The following is an 18,018-nucleotide window of genomic DNA, read 5'->3' on the forward strand; positions in this document are numbered from 1 at the left end:
AGAGAACATTCCACGGAATCTAGAATATTAAGTTGAATTTAACTCTATAAGGGCGGACATGTAGGAAGATTCAGAGTTGAGGAATTGTTGTAATTATCAAAACATAAGGCCAATTTTCGCAATTTGACCTAACGTCAGGGGTGAGCTTAATAATAACAAAAATATATATATAATAGTTACCCAACGGCCATTGAGCCAATAAAAATTCAAGCTCTAAAAACAAAATGGGAAGAAGTACAAAACTTTCTTTTATTTTTCGTATTTAATTAAATTTAAAAATTAAAAAAAAAATAACCGTTTCACACAGCTAGCGTAGACTAAAATCATAATTTCCAACGGTCACCTTCTTCAAAGATTCATTCAAATTACCCCTAAATTCCTCCCCCCTTTTCCATAAAAACTATCTCCCCTCCAACTTTACACACATTTCTCTCTCTCTCTCTCTCTCTCTCTCTCTCTCTCTCTCTCTCTCTCTCTCTATACTGCAATGGCTGAAAATCAAGAGCAATCGAACCGAAAGGAGAAGGAAATCCCTGTTTTCACAGTTTTGAAAAACAATTGCATCCTGAAAAACATTTTTCTCCTAGATAACCCTCCTTCGCTAAACCCTTCTTCAATTTCCGCGGCGGAGAACGCCGATCAAGGATTCGAAACTGAGGAGATATTGGTGGTGGGGAGGCACCCAGATTGCAGTATAAAGTTGGAGCACCCAAGTATCAGCAGATTTCACCTGCGCATTCATTCCAAACCCTCTTCTCGCTCTATTTTCGTCACTGATTTATCCTCCGGTGAGTTCCAAACCCTATTCATCTTGTGTTATGCTGCTGGATTTTTTCGTGTGGCCGATAGTAATATCTTGATTTATTAACCGCTCATTCTTAAACTTTGATTTTGTTTTCCTGCGATATGTAGTTTATACCTTCCCTAAATCAGCGTTTTTTTCTCTACAATATGATATTTGGATTAAATTAGGGTTTTCTCTCGTTAGTTCTTGAACAGATAGGTCAGGATTTGGATAATTTTGAGGTCTTTGAAGTTATTTGGATTAATAATTTTCGTAATTGTTGATTGAGGGGCTTTCTTTTTCAGCGCACGGTACTTGGATATCTGGAAACAGAATCGAACCAGAGGTGAAGACGCAACTAAACGAGGGTGATACGTTGACTCTTGGGGCATCGAGCAGGCTGTACAGACTCAATTGGGTCCCACTCAGCCGCGCTTATGATATCGACAATCCATTTGTGCCTCAATTGGACGGTGGAGATACAATCGAGGAAGAAACAGAAGAGGCGATGATGGATGAGGTCAATTTTTTTAGGAATTTTCTTGAAAGAATATCTTGCTAACTAATATGTTTATTAGTGGAAAGTCTAAATTTAATGTTTTTCTTGTTCTGCAATTTGATTTTTCCAGGAAAATAATTGCTTGTCTTATGAAAATGATCGAGTGCAAACTCTGAGTGATGATATGGAAGGCATAGATAAGCTATTGTCTGAAGAGGATCTATGTTCGTCTACGCAAGAAATTAGCTCAACGGTGCCTGAAGAAATTGATCTCTCTGATAATCGGATGTGTCGATTTGAGAAAGAGGTTGTAACTCAGCTAGAAACAATGGAGATTTCTGAGATGAATTCAGAGATAAAATCAGGTCTGAATATTTGGTCGAGGAGGGGTAAATCTGTAAGCGTTGGAATTGAAACCGGTCGAAACAGGGGAAATGGTGAAACCATTACTATGGACTTGCAGACTGAATCACCCGTCGATGAAAATTACAATTGCGAATCAATTATCGAGGATCATTACAGTAGTTTTGTAAACAATGAAGAAATCTTCATGTCAGACAAGGAGAACGAATCAATCTCGAAAGCTTCTATTTGTCGGCTGGATATGTCGGATGAAGAAGAACTATACACACCAGACAAGGAGAATATGACTCCGAAGAGTCATCTGCTTAAATCCGTGAAAGTCGGGAAATTAAAGGAAATCTTCACACCAGACAAAGATGAAGAAGAAATATTTACTTCAGACAAAGAGAATATGACTCCGAAGAGTCATCTGCTTAGGTCCAAGAAAGTTGGCAAATCAGAAGTCAAACAACCGAAGTTGTACAGATCATCGCCATTAAAAACAATTGATTGTGGCGAGAATCAGCACAGAGAAGTTCTTCAGACATGTCACTCAACAAGCTCTGCATCGAAAAGTCGTCGAAGCTTGAAGAAACAGCCAGCGGTATTAAAGGAAAGAGCAGATAGGGACCCTTTTCGACCTCTGCCTATGAACTCCATTAGCAACCACAAGGCTAAACCGAAACCTTCGGTTCATGAGGAAACGATGAAAGATATCAAAACTATCAACTATCCTGAGTTTGAAGAAATTAATCCTTCACGTGTAAGTTTTTACGAGCTTGTTTTCAATGATGGAAAACTTATCATTGTGCTCACACATTTTGCATTTTTTTTATATCTGATTACGGTTTTAATAGAAAAGTAAAACAATTCTTTTTTTCTTATGCCAATTTTTTGCAGCATAACACTATGAAGGTGGACAAGAAAAAGTGGATGATTGTAGCAGACACTAGTTGCTTGATGAACAAGAAATCGAGGAGGGAGTTGCAGCTTATGCGAGGTCTTCCAGGGACTACTTTAGTTATCCCTCGAATTGGTAATAACTAATTGTTACATTATATCTATAAAATATGAATAATATGTATGTTTCTGACTTTAATTACCTACACCTTTGTATTTCAGTTGTAAGAGAACTGGATTGCTTGTTGAGGCGTGGAAGTTTCTTTACAAGAGCGACCGAGGTTTCTGCTGCCCTGCAGTGGATCGAAGACACCATGTCAGTTTCAAAAGGATGGATTCATGTACAGAGCTCAGCTGAAGAATGCAGCCTTATTCCACCGACCCCACCTGCTCATCGGTTCTGTGAGGGCAATAACGGTATTTTCTCTCCTTATAGTTTGCAAGAAATCGTCACTCCAACTGCAGCAGACCATACACTCGAATCTGCTCTCTTCTTTAAAAGAACAAGGAACGATGGACAACTTGTCATTCTCAGCGATGACGTCACTTTGAAGATCAAAGCCATGGCTGAAGTAAGCGAACCTGTATATACGTATAGTCTTTAATGAAAAGTACTTTCGAATATGTAATAGATAATATATTGATGGTTTGGATTGTTTTGTTGGTACAGGGTGTAATTTGTGAGACAGCAGAGGAGTTTCGAGGGAGTCTTGTGAGCCCTTTTTCGGAGAGGTTTTTGTATGCCGAGAGTTCTCCTGTGGGGCCTACTTGGTCTGGCGTGGACGATGTTGTGCTTAAGGAGAGATATTATCCGAGTTCTTTAAAGAGGCAGTCGAAATTTGGAGAAGTTTCTGCCAAGGGATTGAAGCTCATATTGCTGCACAATTCTAATTTCAGGCAGATCACACCACTTGGCTAAACTGGCCTGTAAAAACTGCTTTTGATGATCATCATCAAATTAGATTTTGACTATAAATCTTGTCCAAAATATTGTTTCGAATTGAATGTAATCTCAATTCCTCGTTGCGTTTGACGATAAACAGCAATTGAAGATAGCTTCTTCTTCAAAATCTCTCTCTCTCTCTCTCTCTCTCTCTCTCTCTCTCTCTCTCTCTCTCTCTCTCACACACACACACACACACACACACAAACACACACAAGGGAAAAGATATGATGCAATAAGTAGCCTTTCCATTGATAAAAAAAAAGACAATGATGTTTACAGGGTACAAAAAGGTGTTGAAGAAATTTTTATTTGGTGTAGAGACAAACACTAGTACATGTTCTAGTACACATGCATATAATATCACAACAGCATTAAAAAAAATTACTACAACAAAAATCACCCTACTCCATATCATTTAAACCATTGTATATCCCATTCTTTGGAAGGTAATCACAAGACTCAGACAACATAAACGAGAATGAACTTTCCGAGTCTTCAAATGTACTTCGAGGAAATTCATAATCCAAAGGTGAGAAGTAACTCGTAGGATCGTCATCCATAATAACATTCCGACAAGCACTTGTACTTGGAGTATCGAACTTAAAGTTGACTTCCGGTTGGTCAACTCCACTGCACTGACCTCGATCGGGCGGTCCAGAAAACCCTTTAGATTCTTCAACAGGGATAGCAGGAGTATGGCCTTGAAAAAGGGCGATATGACCAAAAAGTTTATCTTTCCTAGAAAAAGTTGTACCGCATGAACAAAGCCATTTATCTCGGCCACAATGCTTCTCGTGAGTTTTTAGATCAGCAATAACCGAAAATTTCTTAGTATTGCAGCGGCTGCAAGTGTAGTTTTTATCGCAGTGGGTTCTCTTGTAGTGATTCTTCACACACAAGATTGTCTTTAAAGGCTGAAACTTTTTATGATCTTTGTTCCGTTTGCACCCAACGTAAGGACAAGAATACCTCTTGACGAGAATCGGATGATCGGAGATTGATTCTTTATTGGGCTTTGCAAGAGCAGCTGGGGTTTTGTACTCATCGCCATGACCTCTCATATGCATACGCAGATTCGCGTCTCTTTTAAACCCTTTTCCGCATATTGTGCAGAAATGCGTGTGCGGTGCGAGAATTTCTTCCTTCTCGAGTTGCAAAATTTCGTACGAGCCCGGAGGCAGGTTTTCTCCTTCGTCTGCATCCTCGTCACTTTTCATCATTTCATGGTCTGAGTGATCTTCGATTTTGTGATTAACAACGTTGTTGTTATTGTTGTTGTCTGAAACTTTTGCTGAGTGATGATTCGCCACAAATTGGCCGATCGGATTTTCTGAAGAAAGGGTGGTCTTGAGAGATGGCAAGAGACTGCCTGCAGTGGATATTAGTTGGACTATGACTGAAGTGAGATCGGCAGTTATTAGCTGCTGTTGTTGAACCAAGATTGCATCGGCTTGGCCTCTTTGCCTAACGATTAAATGCACCATTTCTTGAAGCTGGTGAATCTTTTGTTCCAGGAAAGATAGATTGTTTAGCATTGCTTTTGTATCAAAATCTTGCATGTTATTCGATTCGTGGGACCCGTGAATCTGCTCATCTTGAAAATCACTCATTTGCTTCTGGTTTTCAAGTCGGAAGCAAAAGCGACCCTTTTAGCTCCAAATAGCTGATGAAATGCAGAAATTAATACATGAATAAGTATTTGCCGACTATCGGCACAAAAAAAAAAGATAAATCTAAATCATCCGTGTTTTCTTCCCCACTCGTAACTGGATCTTAGCATAACGAACTTTACGTAATTGTTACGCCGCAACACAGATAAATCTGAGTGATTTAAATTTGAAAAAAAAATTAGGGAAAAAACATAAAAATATAAGGATAGCATTCCAAGCCAAGCTTTCACAGAAGACACATATCAAACACCTAGACTGCACATCAAACAACAACCTATAACTCGCAAGAACAAAATCCCAGTAGCTCAATTGTACACGTAACAATTTCATGTTACTGTTCTTCCCAGAAAACACAAATGCAGAACAAATCCACACTCTCCATTTTCAAGTATACGAAAGCCTCAATTCAATCATCTTTCTTCGTTGGTAACTTCATAACAAATACTTTGATCCATTATCAAAGATCATCAGAATATACAAGCAAAACATAACAAACTACAGTCTACATAACACAACTGTTAAATATTTCGGATCTATCATCACATCATACAAATCAAGAACCTCTCGAATAAGAAAAAATAAAAACAATAAAAAAAAGGGGTTGATTTTTCAGTATAAATGAAAAGAAAAAAGGATCGAAACTCACCAGATTAAAGAGAGCCCAGAATCAATCTATCTCCCCAGTTGCGAATCGATGACTGAAATTTTTGGAAAGGGGGGTGTCAAGTTGTGTAAGTCAATCCATATATATCATCATTTTTTATTTTTTTTTTCTTCTTTGTTTTGTAGTCAATTGTATTTATTAGATTTGGTGAGGGCTTAATTGCAATTAGTACCAAAAACTATTAATTGTGATCCCTATATCTGATTATTGTCTCTCGTGTCTGTGTCACGGTGGACATTGTTGCCACTTGTTCTCAAATCAACGGTCTATCTACTTTTTTACACTAAATAGAATAAAATATGTTTGGGTAAATCGCGCCGACTACTGCCGTAATGTCAAATTACGAAAAAAATCTTACATATTTGATTAATTACAATTACTTCCCTCAACTATGAATCTTTTTACACGTCCATTTTTGCAGTGTCAAATTTAGTGGAATTTTCTAGATTATGTGGAATATTCTCTAATTTGTACTCGTTTTGTGCAAAAAATGCAGTTTTTGATGCACCACAATATGGTATTTACAAGTCATGATCATCTTGTTTCAAAATGTGGAGCTCGAATGGGTAAAACGGGTACAAAATGGAGAATATTCCACATAATCTAGAAGATTTCATTAAATTTGACATCGCAAGGATAGACGTGTAAGAAAATTCATAGTTGGGGTAGTGAATGTAATTATCCAAATATGAGAGATTTTTTTGTTACAAACAACTTCTGAGTTTTTTTTAGGGTAAATTTCACTTTACCCCCTTGTACTTCGGCTGGATATCACTTTATCCCATTGTACTCTCAATTGCATTGATTTGCCCCCTTGTACTTTGGTTCGATATCACTTTACCTCATTCTACTCTCAATTCATCGATTTGCCCCCTTGTACTTTGGCTCGATATCACTTTACCCCCTTCTACTCTCAATTGCATCGATTTGCCCCATGTACTTGAAAATTTACCTCAATGTGGCCATTGCTGTTAGTTTTCAGACCTTTGACCTTAACACCGTTTGATCTAAGTTTGAAAATCACAAAAAAGCCACCCCTCCCTGTTTAAATAATTATTAATAAAATAAAAATTATGGCTGGCGCCGTGGACTATGTTTTCTCGCTGCCTTGATTTTTTTATTATTTTACTTTTTGTTATTGTTGTTGTTTTTTTTTTTTTAATAATTATTTAAACTGGAAGGGTGACATTTTAGTAATTTTCATACTTAAATCAAACGGTGTTAAGGTCAAAGGTCTGAAAACTAACGGCGATGGCCACATTGAGACAAATTTTCAAGTAATAGGGCAAATCGATGCAATTGAGAGTATAATGGGGTAAAGTGATATCGAGCCAAAGTACAAGGGTGCAAGTCGATGAATTGAGAGTAGAATGGGGTAAAATGATATCGATCCAAAGTACAATAGGGCAAATCGATGCAATTGAGAGTACAATGGGATAAAGTGATATCCGGCCAAAGTACAAAGGGGTAAAGTGGAATTTACCCTTTTTTTGTGACATAATTTGTATTTAAATGTTTGCAAAAAACACCCCTAGACCAACTTATGCTGTTTAAGTTCATTTTGCAGAATATTTACAAACACCCCCAAACTTTTGAAAATAAGCACTTAATGGCCACTTAACTCACAAATACAATCACTTACGCACTTTATGCTTTTAAATAAGCTTTTGCAAACACCGACCTAAGTTTTATTTATACAAATTGATTTGGACAATAAGTTGTACACCAAAAGGAATAAAATCAAACCGAGAACAAAAATAAAATAAAATTAGATGTCGTCATTTTGGATCTTTCATCAACTTCTTTATTCCTTCGCACTGCTTTCCATTTCCAATCAAATCTTATCCCTACAAAAAAGAAACGAAAAAAGTCGATAATAAATTGACGGTGTGCATTGTAACCGCTGATCTACACACACCAACATGGATGTGTGTGTATTTGTGTAAAAATACACTTACGCAAGTTTATTCTTCTTGATCGTTTTCACGGAAACACCTCTGTACATGTCTACCTTCGCCTTGAGTGCGTCTCTTCTTGGACGAGCAATCTTGTTATTAGGATCGAAAAGTACGACTTCCTCAAATGCCCTTAGAGCGGATTTTATGTCGTTGGTTTTTTCATATGCATCGCCTAAGTTATTCCATGCGGTTACGTAACCTGGCTGAAGTTTCACGGCCGTCTCGAATTGGGCGATGCCCTTTTCGACTTTTTCATCGAGAACGTAAGTCACTCCAAGTGCGTTATAAACCTGGTTTTAAAATTAATAATAATAAAAAAAAAACGGGATGAGATAATATATCAAGAAAGTGATAAAATGATTATAGTCGAACATTCGTAGAAAAATAATTTGTACTTGTGCAAGATCTTGATTATCTCCGTCCCATTTATCTATTGCTTGACGAAGGTATTTGGTGGCAGCTGGATAAACCTTTCTTCTCAACATCACTGCACCGAGTTCAAACAGCTCTGTCGCGTTAGCCTCACCACTCCTGATTTGCTCCTGCACAGTCACCAGTGTGTGTGTGTGTGTGAGAGAGAGAGAGAGAGAGAGAGAGAGAGAGAGAGAGAGAGAGAGAGAGAGAGAGAGAGAGAGAGAGAGAGAGAGAGAGAGAGAGAGAGAGAGAGAGAGAGAGAGAGAGAGAGAGAGAGAGAGAGAGAGAGAGAGAGAGAGAGAGAGAGAGAGAGAGATACGCAATAGTTACAGGCTTACAGCCGGATAAAGATATCCCAAGACATCAAAGTAGGGGTGGAAATTGGAACAAAATTTCCAATGTTCGCCGATTACGATCTTAAAATTTCCGATTTTGGAACAGTATTTTACATTATAATTTCCAATTTTTCCGATTGTTTTTTTTTTGGATTGGAATGGGAATATGTATGAGATTTTGATTTCCGATTCGATTTTAATTTCCGAAAATTCCAACTTTTTTTGCCCCAAAAACTACACTTATAATATCAAGATTATTATGTATTTTACATTTTACGTTACCAAAAATTGGAATTTTCCGAATTCCGCCAATTCTGATCCCATTTTTTTTTTTTTTTTTGGTTTTGGAACAACTTTTTTCATTCTTCAATTTTTTTTTCCGAAAGTGTTATATCCATGCGATTTCCACCCCTACCTCAGACCATAGCAAACACAGTAAAATGTTCCTATATATATATATATATATATATATATATATATATATATATATATATATATATATATATATATAAAAAATTATAAATTAATGTATATCTACAAACTGGTTATTGGTGGGGAGAAAAGAAAACTATAGATAAGCACTTACTTGTAAGTCTTTTGCAGAAAGATCGAGCTCTCTACGAACTAGGACTTGACGAATGACATAGAAGCTTCCAGCACCAAGCAAAGCTAGAAGTAGAAGCAAGTACGAAAGCTGGATTCCCAATTCAAAGAACTCTCCGACCTCGTACATCGCATTTGCTCTTACATATTCACTTGCTTGTGCCGTTTGTACAGGTGTCAACCATGCAAGCGACGAACACAAAACAGTGGAAACGAAAAGGGGAGTTCCCTTTCGTTCGCCTTCACCGACCGATAGCTTCCACGAGGCTTCTGAAATAAAATTGGTCATTATTTTTTAGCTTCGTAACATGCATTCAGTAAACAACCATGAAGCAAACACAAAAGACGGGCTTTGCAAAATTAATTAACAAAAAATAAAAAACGACAAGAACTTTATCCAATTTTGTACCTTCAACTTCTGTCAATGTCGACGATGAACAGCTCTCGTTTTTCTTTTTAAGTACCTACGTTAATCAATATTGACAAGTGTAATCAGATCATTTTAGTGGTTGCTGGTAAATATATTTGACCACTCTTAGTGCTGTGCTATATAGAATCGAGAGGTCGTTCTTCATCACTCGAGGACAACAAATGTTACAACCGAAGCCCAATTTACGAAGGCTTGGCTCGTAGGAGATTAGGTCCCGATCATATAGTTCCGTTACGTACTTAGCTTAGGAGAAGATGTTTAACCAATCAATCACTCTAATCTTATCACATAACTAAACTTGGGTAGTTGCCAATTGAGTTCATCAAATCAGAAATATATGTAATTAAAAAATACCAGAAAACAGCTAAAAATAAGTTCACAGTGCAGAAAAGAATCGGTGAAAGATTGCATAAACATCACAACACATGCAATACCAATACAAAATAAACATCTCTGAGAACTTCAAATAACAATACAAAAAAAATAAAAATAAAAAATCCAAAAACACTAATTCAGCTCACCCCCACCCTCACCCCCAACCCACCCCACCCTACCCCCCCAACCCACCACCACCACAAACACAGAGCAGAGACGAAGTTAATACCTGAAGGGAAAATCTGGGCACAGTGAATTTCAACTTTGTGGGCTTTCTTGAAAAGAAAAGGAGAGATTTTTCATTAGTGTTGAAGATCGAAAAAGCACAGGAAATAGGGGAGTAAGGGTTGTTTCTTGGTCTTATAAAAATGGCGGTTCTGAAGCAGTGTTGCAGAGGAGGTGAGAAGGAGCACTGGATTATCATTCTCTTTTTCTAATTTTCTTTAAAGTTTATGTGTTAGCAGAAATTATGAGTGCAGAGATTGAACCTCTTCTGAAGCATCAAGAATCCAGGATCATTTTTGGTGGATAATAATTTGGTTTTCACTCTGTTTTCAAGATAAAGTTCACTACTTTATCTCAACCAATTTCTTGAACCGGGTCGAGTTGTCTGCACTCTGTTGAACCGGTTTCATTTTTTATTTATTTATTACTAATGGGGATTTTTTTTTCTCTGAATTATTCTTTAGTTTTTGTGTTTACTAGTTAATTATTAACAGTATTTGTGGCTATTATTTGATAATAATAATCCTAATTCATAATATATGTTGTCCAAATAAAAAATAATAATATATGTTTGTGGTGGGCTTTTGCCTTGTATTTGTGGTGACAGAGATTTATGGGTTTTGAAAATTTAATTCATGGGCCCCTAAAGAGTTTATGGTTGAAGATCATTTGAATTTTTAATTTAAAAAAAAAATTGAAAAAAAAAATACATTTTTGAACAAAATAATAGCAATTGATGTCTGAGAAATCAAGATTCAGTTAGATAACTGGTAGTGTATGTTATAATACTCAGAATCACGCCTAACTGCCCCGACGAAGGGTAGTAGTGCATATACGGTACAAATCCATGCAAGAAAATACACGTTCGTTTTCAAAGTTCGACTAAGCGACTTCTTCTTAATGTGCACATCCTCTGCTCTGCTGATTGATGCCTATCAAGAAAGCATATTATTCAGGCAACAACATTCTTGTGGGGGTGGGGGTGGGGGTGGGGGGTCGAGAAGTGGAGCTTACCCTATCGAGAAACTTCATAGTACTGGTTTCTTCGCCACGTCATCATCATTCTTCGTTTTTTCAAACATTTCTTCGGTAGGTAGTGTTGCTACATGGTATGCTACGTCTCTACTATGTCACTGTTTTCAAGCCTATGAAGTAAATATTCAAATGATGTTTTATTAGTTAGTGGCTACAATTATAGAATGTCCGTCTTGGGAAACTAGTGCGAGTAAAATCAAGAAAACGGGAAGCATAAGTATTATTTATTAGCTTACCATTTAAATGGGATTTATTCTGCCATTTAAGATCCCGAGGTTTACTCAGAAAGTCGACAAAGCTGGATAAAATTACTGAATCGTTTCGTTCGTCTCTCTTAGATAGCCACTGCTCCTCAATCTGGATATCAACATCCCTGCAAAAACGCAATCCGCGAGCGTCAAATGTGAAGCCTTTTACGAAAGTAACAGAAAAAAAAAATTAAATCTTTGCATCGTTTTTTAACGGTGATTACCTTTTTAAGGAAAGAACTTCGTAATTCTTACGTAAAAAATCGGCATATTTTGTTAGGGCTTCTTGTGCGTACTGTTTGCCCACAGATCTCACACTGGCTGCACTAAGTAAATTTTCCAAAGACCCGTGTTTTTTCAAGAGCTTTAAAGCAGTCTTTCGACCGAAACCCGGAGCAAAATGCTGTATACCGGGTACACCATCTATTTCATCACCCAATATGCATCCTACTCAAATAATAATTAAAAAAAAAAAAACGAAATCACTAATAAAGATATCATGTATGAACTTATCGATCCTCATATAATGTAATAAGAATCTTGAATCTCGATCCTCATGTTTGTTTATTCGATAGTTCTAGCAAAATGTAATTACGACGTGACACAATATAAAATATAAAAAAAGATGCTTACTTAAGCTAAGATCGGACTGCGGATCGCAAGTGTTCTGAGCTATGTAGTGCTTTAGAGTGTAAAACGACCATCTATTTAACTCAGGCAACGGTATAACCATCTGAACATCTTCCGATATAAGTTGCTTGAAATCTTTGTCCGGAGAAGCAATCACAGCTCGATAACCCTTCGGTAGAATTTGATGGACAAGTGTCGCAACAACATCATCCGCTTCGTGCCCTTCGATCTTCACAACCTGCAAGTTACGGTTGCAAGAAATTGAGTAACTAATTAATCAAGATTTTCTAGACCCGCAACGTATAATTTTTTTCAGCGTTAACGCGACGAGCAGTGAAGCTTTACTCACTGGGACATTGCATTTGTTAAGAACATCTATGACGAGTTTATGCGATCGTTCGACGGAAGTCACTGGAGATTTCTCCACAGAAGGGAATCGATGCAGCATTTTTCGTCTATTCGCTTTGTACGACGGTAGTAGTTTTCTTCGGTACTCGTTGCCTTTCTCCCCATCTATAACCTAATGCAAACAAATCAAGGTACAATCATACTTTCACACACACACACACACACACACACACACACAATGCAAATAATCAATGTACAATCATACTTTCTCAAATACACACACACACAAACACACACACACACACACACAAACACACACACAAAACACACAATGCAAATAATCAATGTACAATCATACTTTCTCAAATACACACACACACACACACACACAAAACACACAATGCAAATAATCAACGTACAATCATACTTACTCAAAATACACAGAAAAAAAAACACACACATACACACAGTAAAAGGAGGCTTACAGCTATGACAGGATCATCGAGGCTGACTTGGGAAAAGAAAAGGGAAATCCAATGAGCAAATGAAAGCAAACTGGGAGTGCTTCCTTTATAACACAGTGGATTCACATCCAAGAAGAAAACCCTCCTATTTCTTGAAACCCTAATACCATTTACACTCAAAACCTCATTTTCAACAGCTGCTTGATTACAAGATGTTGCTGAGCGTCTGGGTTTGATGAATTTCCGTGATTTTGCGTTTTGGGCCCTCGAATTTGGTACCGAAATGAAAATTGGAATACGGGCGAGGGCTGTGGGCGAATTTAGGTAACGAAAGGAAGGATTGAAATTAGAAAGTTTACTAATTTCCAGCAATTCCGCCATGCTCAATAGCTCTGAAGTTTTTTCTTTATCCCTTCGAATTTATCTGCCTATTGTTGTTGACGATGACAATATAACGCAAAAGCGTGTTTTTACTATAGGACTAATGTTGAAAAAGCGCGCTTTGATTAGTTTATTATTTCACGTAATTGCAGTAAGACCTTTCGACTTATCAATGGTTCCTTTTACGTCCCTTACATTATGTAGTATATTATTTTCAATCTTCTCTAATATTTGACTACATTAGTTAATTACGAATTATTATCAAAGGAAAAAGGAGATTAAAAAAACAAGATATGAATTATTATCTTTATTGTTGAGAAAAAAAAAACAACTTTCTTATTATTTTTAACAATTTTAGAAGGCCATTGAAAACTGAAATTACGGGTGGAAGTTGGAACCGAATTTCAAATTCCGTCGATTTAAATACAAATTTTCCGATTTTCAACTAACGGATTATGAATTGTAACCAAGCGTAGATCTACCTGTTGTTGATTGGAAATTGGAAACGAATATTAGAAAGAAACAATTACTTAATTACAGTATTGATTTTGGAATCTGTATATTTTGTGGTAATTGTGTTAAGTATTGTCCAACAAATTGTTTATCAATGACTGAAGAGCAAGGAATACCCGTCTTTCTGCTATACAGGATGGTGAAATTCCAGCTTCTAAATCTTGATTAATTGAATCTCCCGCGAAATAGCAATAGAGCTTTTCCAGACATTTGTAATTCGTGGTGAGTGCTCTCCTATTCCAACTTCCCGAAGACCCGGTTGTGAAAGAAGGCAGGTCTACTTACTATTCTCAAGTCGAATGGGAAATCACCCTTCTGTACCGGTTCCACCGAATGCTCCTCTTTTTTACTACGGTAAACTTCACTCTAAGTCAATCCAGTTATCTGCCTAAAGGTTCACTGGAACCTACCAAGCACTTGCCCGCAGCTCCAAATCCTTTTTCCCCAGTTCAAATTTCATTCCAAATTTCAAAAGTCCGACTTTCGCTGTTTTGAATTTATTTTTGAATTTAATAAAACAAGATATGATTTATTATCTTTATTATTGAGAGAAAAAAAAAAACTTTCTCGTTATTTTTAACAATTTTAGAAAGTTATTGAAAACTGAAATTACGGGTGGAAATTGGAATGGAATTTGAAATCCCATCACTTTAAATACAAATTTTCATATTTTCAAAAAAATATTTTTCATTCCAGATTCCATGATTTTCGTTTTTTCTCGAATTTATTTGGATCGAAACTAGAATATACTCCCTTCGTTCCTAAATAGGTGTCGTTTTTCACCTTAGCACAAATCTTAAGAATCTCAATAAATATGTATTGATTTTAGGAAAATATTTATTGATGTACCAAAATACCCTTATTTATTAATTAATGCAGAAGAGTGCTGCAGAGTTAATAAGTGTAAAATTGAAAAATAAGCAATTAATGCAGTATTGGAATTGTAAAATGGCAGATAATATGAAATAAAATAAATTCTCAAAAGAGACAGATATTATGGAACATATGGAGTCTATGAAATCCTAATTTCGATTGGATTTTAATTTTTAAAAAATAAAAAAATAAAAACAACAATTATAACAATTATACAATATTTCCCAAATATATAATCTTTCGGGATAATAATTATAAACAAATTAAATTGCAGAAAAAAGAAAACGAAATAGACAATTACACACACACACACACACACACGCAGTTCACACTGTCACCAGTGGTGTTGGCAATACCGGTAAAAGTTGGTTTGATTCTTGAAAGCTCCGCCTCCTTCCTTCGATGCATTCGAGATTTCCGCTCTCTTTCTGAGTTTTTTTCCCCTCTTAACAACAATTTCAATCATTTCATCAAACACTTTTTCTCCATTTTCTCTCCTCGAATTTCTCACACTTTGAACCATTAACCATGTCTTCTCACCTCCTCCACACCTCCTTCATCCCCACCGCTCCGCCGTCCCTCCGCCGCCGTCCCGGATGCGCATCCCCACTCCCCCGGACGCCCCTCCTCGTCCAATCCAAGATCCGCGAAATCTTCATGCCGGCCCTCAGCTCCACGATGACGGAGGGTAAAATCGTCAGCTGGATTAAATCGGAGGGCGATAAGCTGTCCAAGGGCGAGTCTGTCGTGGTGGTTGAGTCTGATAAGGCGGATATGGATGTGGAGTCGTTTTACGATGGGTATTTGGCTGCCATTGTTGTCGACGAAGGTCTCTCCGCTGCTGTCGGATCCACCATTGCCTTGCTTGCAGAGACCGAGGAAGAAATTGCCCTCGCAATTGCTCAATCGAAGAAATCATCTTCCTCCGCCCCTGCTGCACCAGCGCCACCTGCTCCTACTAGTGATGCCCCGAAGGTGTTCGATGAAATGCCGAGCCCGGCTCCTGCTGTGAAAGCTAGTGTCGGAACTAATGCATTGGGATCTGCTGAGCATCCGGCATCTGAAGGTGGGAAAAGAGTAGTGGCTTCCCCCTATGCCAAGAAATTGGCCAAGGATTTCGGGGTCGATTTGAAGGGAGTATTTGGGAGTGGGCCGAACGGGAGGGTGGTGGCTAAAGACGTGGAGGCTGTTTTGGCTGCTGCAAAACTGAGCAGTGGTGGTGCTAAAGTGCAGGCCAGTGAGCCACCTAAGCCAAGTGGTGTCGAGTTGGGGTCGGTGGTGCCGTTCACTACAATGCAGGGCGCTGTGAGCAGGAATATGGTAGACAGCTTGGCTGTGCCGACTTTCCGAGTGGGGTATACTTTTACCACAGATGCGCTCGATGCTTTGTACAAGAAGGTAATGCTTGTTTGACTAGATTGTCGCGCGTCTTTTTTCAATTGTTATATTTCTCAAAATATTACGGATTTGTGTAGACATGTTCAGTTCTTGTCCAAAAATGATTTTTTTTAGGTTGAAATAGCAAATATGACTCAAGATAATGTGTAATAGGTGTCTCCGGTGACTACTTTGAATTTCATAAAAGTTGTAAATCTATTGCTTTATTAGATTACCAGTCAGTGATTTACAGACGGTTATAGTAAACCAGGCGATTATGTTATAAATGAAATGAACGAATCGGTTTTGACTTTTGTGGAACTTCTATTGAAGAAACATATGAAATCAGTAGAACATGGGAAATAAGTTATTTTCGATTTTTCTTGTTGACATTGTTTAGCAAGTCGTAATCTTTATAAATATGTTTCAGATCAAATCGAAGGGAGTAACAATGACAGCATTGCTAGCCAAGGCAACGGCTCTTGCTTTGGTCAAACATCCTGTCGTGAACTCTAGTTGCAGAGATGGCAAGAGCTTTACATATAACACTCATATCAACGTTGCAGTAGCGGTAGCCATCGATGGTGGTTTGATTACACCTGTGCTCCAAGATGCCGACAAGGTTGACCATACCTCATTTTGTTTTCTCAAATTTGTGTAAGATTATGATTTTCGTTACCCTTTTCTGTAGCTTCTTACATTAATTTCGTTTTTGTTGTTGTACTTGTCTTAGGTTGACATATATACGCTATCAAGAAAGTGGAAGGAGTTAGTTGACAAGGCACGAGCAAAGCAGCTCCAACCTAACGAATACACTACAGGTAACTTGATTAATTTAAATGGACAAGTGCACCAAAAGAAAATCTTTTTAACATCCCTTTTCTTACATGCTTCTTCTTACCGTCATCATATTTTTTTTATAATTTACAGGCACTTTTACTCTATCTAACCTCGGAATGTTTGGGGTGGACCGTTTTGATGCCATCTTGCCACCAGGAACTGTGAGTAATTGAAATTATATTCCCGATAATTAGGACTTTTTGCATGTCAACTTATTAAATGTATTGTAATTGTACCGTACTTACGGCATTTTTTTTTTCCGCAGGGTGCAATTATGGCTGTTGGAGCTTCTCAACCCACTGTTGTTGGTACTAAGGATGGTAGAATCGGCATGAAAACTCAAATGCAGGTACAGTACAATCACATTCATTACAACTGGCGAATTTTTACTTTTACATAATTTTCATTCTCTTAACTAAATTTCGATTTTTTCTAGGTCAACGTAACTGCAGATCACCGTGTGATATACGGTGCTGACCTGGCAGCATTCTTGCAAACGTTGTCTAAGATAATTGAGGATCCTAAAGATTTGACTTTTTAAAATCCATGTCACATGTCATCATCGAAGACTGAAGCCGTTTTTTTAGCTTATCTCGTTAATCAGTGGTTCTTTATAGAAGAATCAAGAAGCCGATATTCTTGGAAAGTGCGCAATTATCAAGGATCACGCGAAATATATTTTAACCAATCATGTGTGACTCACTGGTGGTTAATTTTTTATGTAGACGAGACACTATATATCTCTATTTAGAAGTGTTTTTTTTGTATGGTTTCTACCGAGAATATTTGGTCTTTGAGGCTATCGAATTCTGAGTTCAGTTTTTTTGTCGATCAATTCTGCTCGATAACAACATGTAGTGATTGTTTATGGTACTAAACCAAGGTTTTTTGTTCCCATTTTCATTTCATGTCGATGATGCTCGTTTGATGCAGTCTTGTGAGAACTTAATCGTATGAATGGATTAGGGGGTGTCGAATTTGCGATTCCGATATAAACCGAAATAATAGCTCATTTTTTTTTCTTCATAATTTTGAAAGTTATTACACTATTTTGATGAAAATAAGGTGATCTATTTTGAAACAATATTTCTTTTTTCTTCATAATTTTGTGGACCCTACTAAGTTCCCTTATCCTTGATGTAAACAAGTTATTAGTGCAACAAG

General features: G+C 37.3%; 4 protein-coding genes across 4 annotated transcripts; 2 read left to right on the plus strand and 2 right to left on the minus strand.

Moving 5' to 3' along the window:
• The first annotated feature begins 346 nt into the window (after window positions 1-346).
• On the plus strand, window positions 347-3,595 carry LOC105974200 (forkhead-associated (FHA) domain-containing protein). The gene is made up of 6 exons (XM_012999264.2): window positions 347-788; window positions 1,090-1,304; window positions 1,414-2,388; window positions 2,526-2,661; window positions 2,748-3,097; window positions 3,196-3,595. Exons 1-6 carry the CDS (start codon window positions 488-490, stop codon window positions 3,442-3,444), a joined length of 2,226 nt encoding a protein of 741 aa, XP_012854718.2. The 5' UTR covers window positions 347-487; the 3' UTR covers window positions 3,445-3,595.
• Window positions 3,596-3,696: 101 nt separating this feature from the next.
• LOC105974272 (protein SENSITIVE TO PROTON RHIZOTOXICITY 1) lies at window positions 3,697-5,917 on the minus strand. Its single transcript, XM_012999334.2, has 2 exons — window positions 5,788-5,917; window positions 3,697-5,134 (listed from the first exon to the last, which is right to left on the minus strand). The coding sequence occupies exon 2, from the start codon at window positions 5,079-5,081 to the stop codon at window positions 3,873-3,875; it is 1,209 nt and encodes a 402-aa protein (XP_012854788.2). The 5' UTR covers window positions 5,082-5,134; window positions 5,788-5,917; the 3' UTR covers window positions 3,697-3,872.
• Window positions 5,918-7,395: 1,478 nt separating this feature from the next.
• On the minus strand, window positions 7,396-13,276 carry LOC105974273 (hypothetical protein). Its single transcript, XM_088815903.1, has 9 exons — window positions 12,892-13,276; window positions 12,408-12,578; window positions 12,062-12,296; window positions 11,653-11,875; window positions 11,417-11,553; window positions 9,099-9,385; window positions 8,159-8,305; window positions 7,764-8,053; window positions 7,396-7,652 (listed from the first exon to the last, which is right to left on the minus strand). The coding sequence occupies exons 1-9, from the start codon at window positions 13,249-13,251 to the stop codon at window positions 7,640-7,642; spliced, it is 1,863 nt and encodes a 620-aa protein (XP_088672029.1). The 5' UTR covers window positions 13,252-13,276; the 3' UTR covers window positions 7,396-7,639.
• Window positions 13,277-14,891: 1,615 nt separating this feature from the next.
• EMB3003 (2-oxoacid dehydrogenases acyltransferase family protein) lies at window positions 14,892-17,751 on the plus strand. The gene is made up of 6 exons (XM_012999480.2): window positions 14,892-16,035; window positions 16,445-16,636; window positions 16,748-16,835; window positions 16,945-17,015; window positions 17,120-17,203; window positions 17,291-17,751. The coding sequence occupies exons 1-6, from the start codon at window positions 15,166-15,168 to the stop codon at window positions 17,393-17,395; spliced, it is 1,410 nt and encodes a 469-aa protein (XP_012854934.2). The 5' UTR covers window positions 14,892-15,165; the 3' UTR covers window positions 17,396-17,751.
• The last annotated feature ends 267 nt before the right edge of the window (window positions 17,752-18,018 follow it).

The sequence above is a fragment of the Erythranthe guttata genome, chromosome 3, assembly GCF_056151865.1.
Source record: "Erythranthe guttata isolate IM_541 chromosome 3, IM_541, whole genome shotgun sequence".
NCBI lineage: Eukaryota > Viridiplantae > Streptophyta > Magnoliopsida > Lamiales > Phrymaceae > Erythranthe > Erythranthe guttata.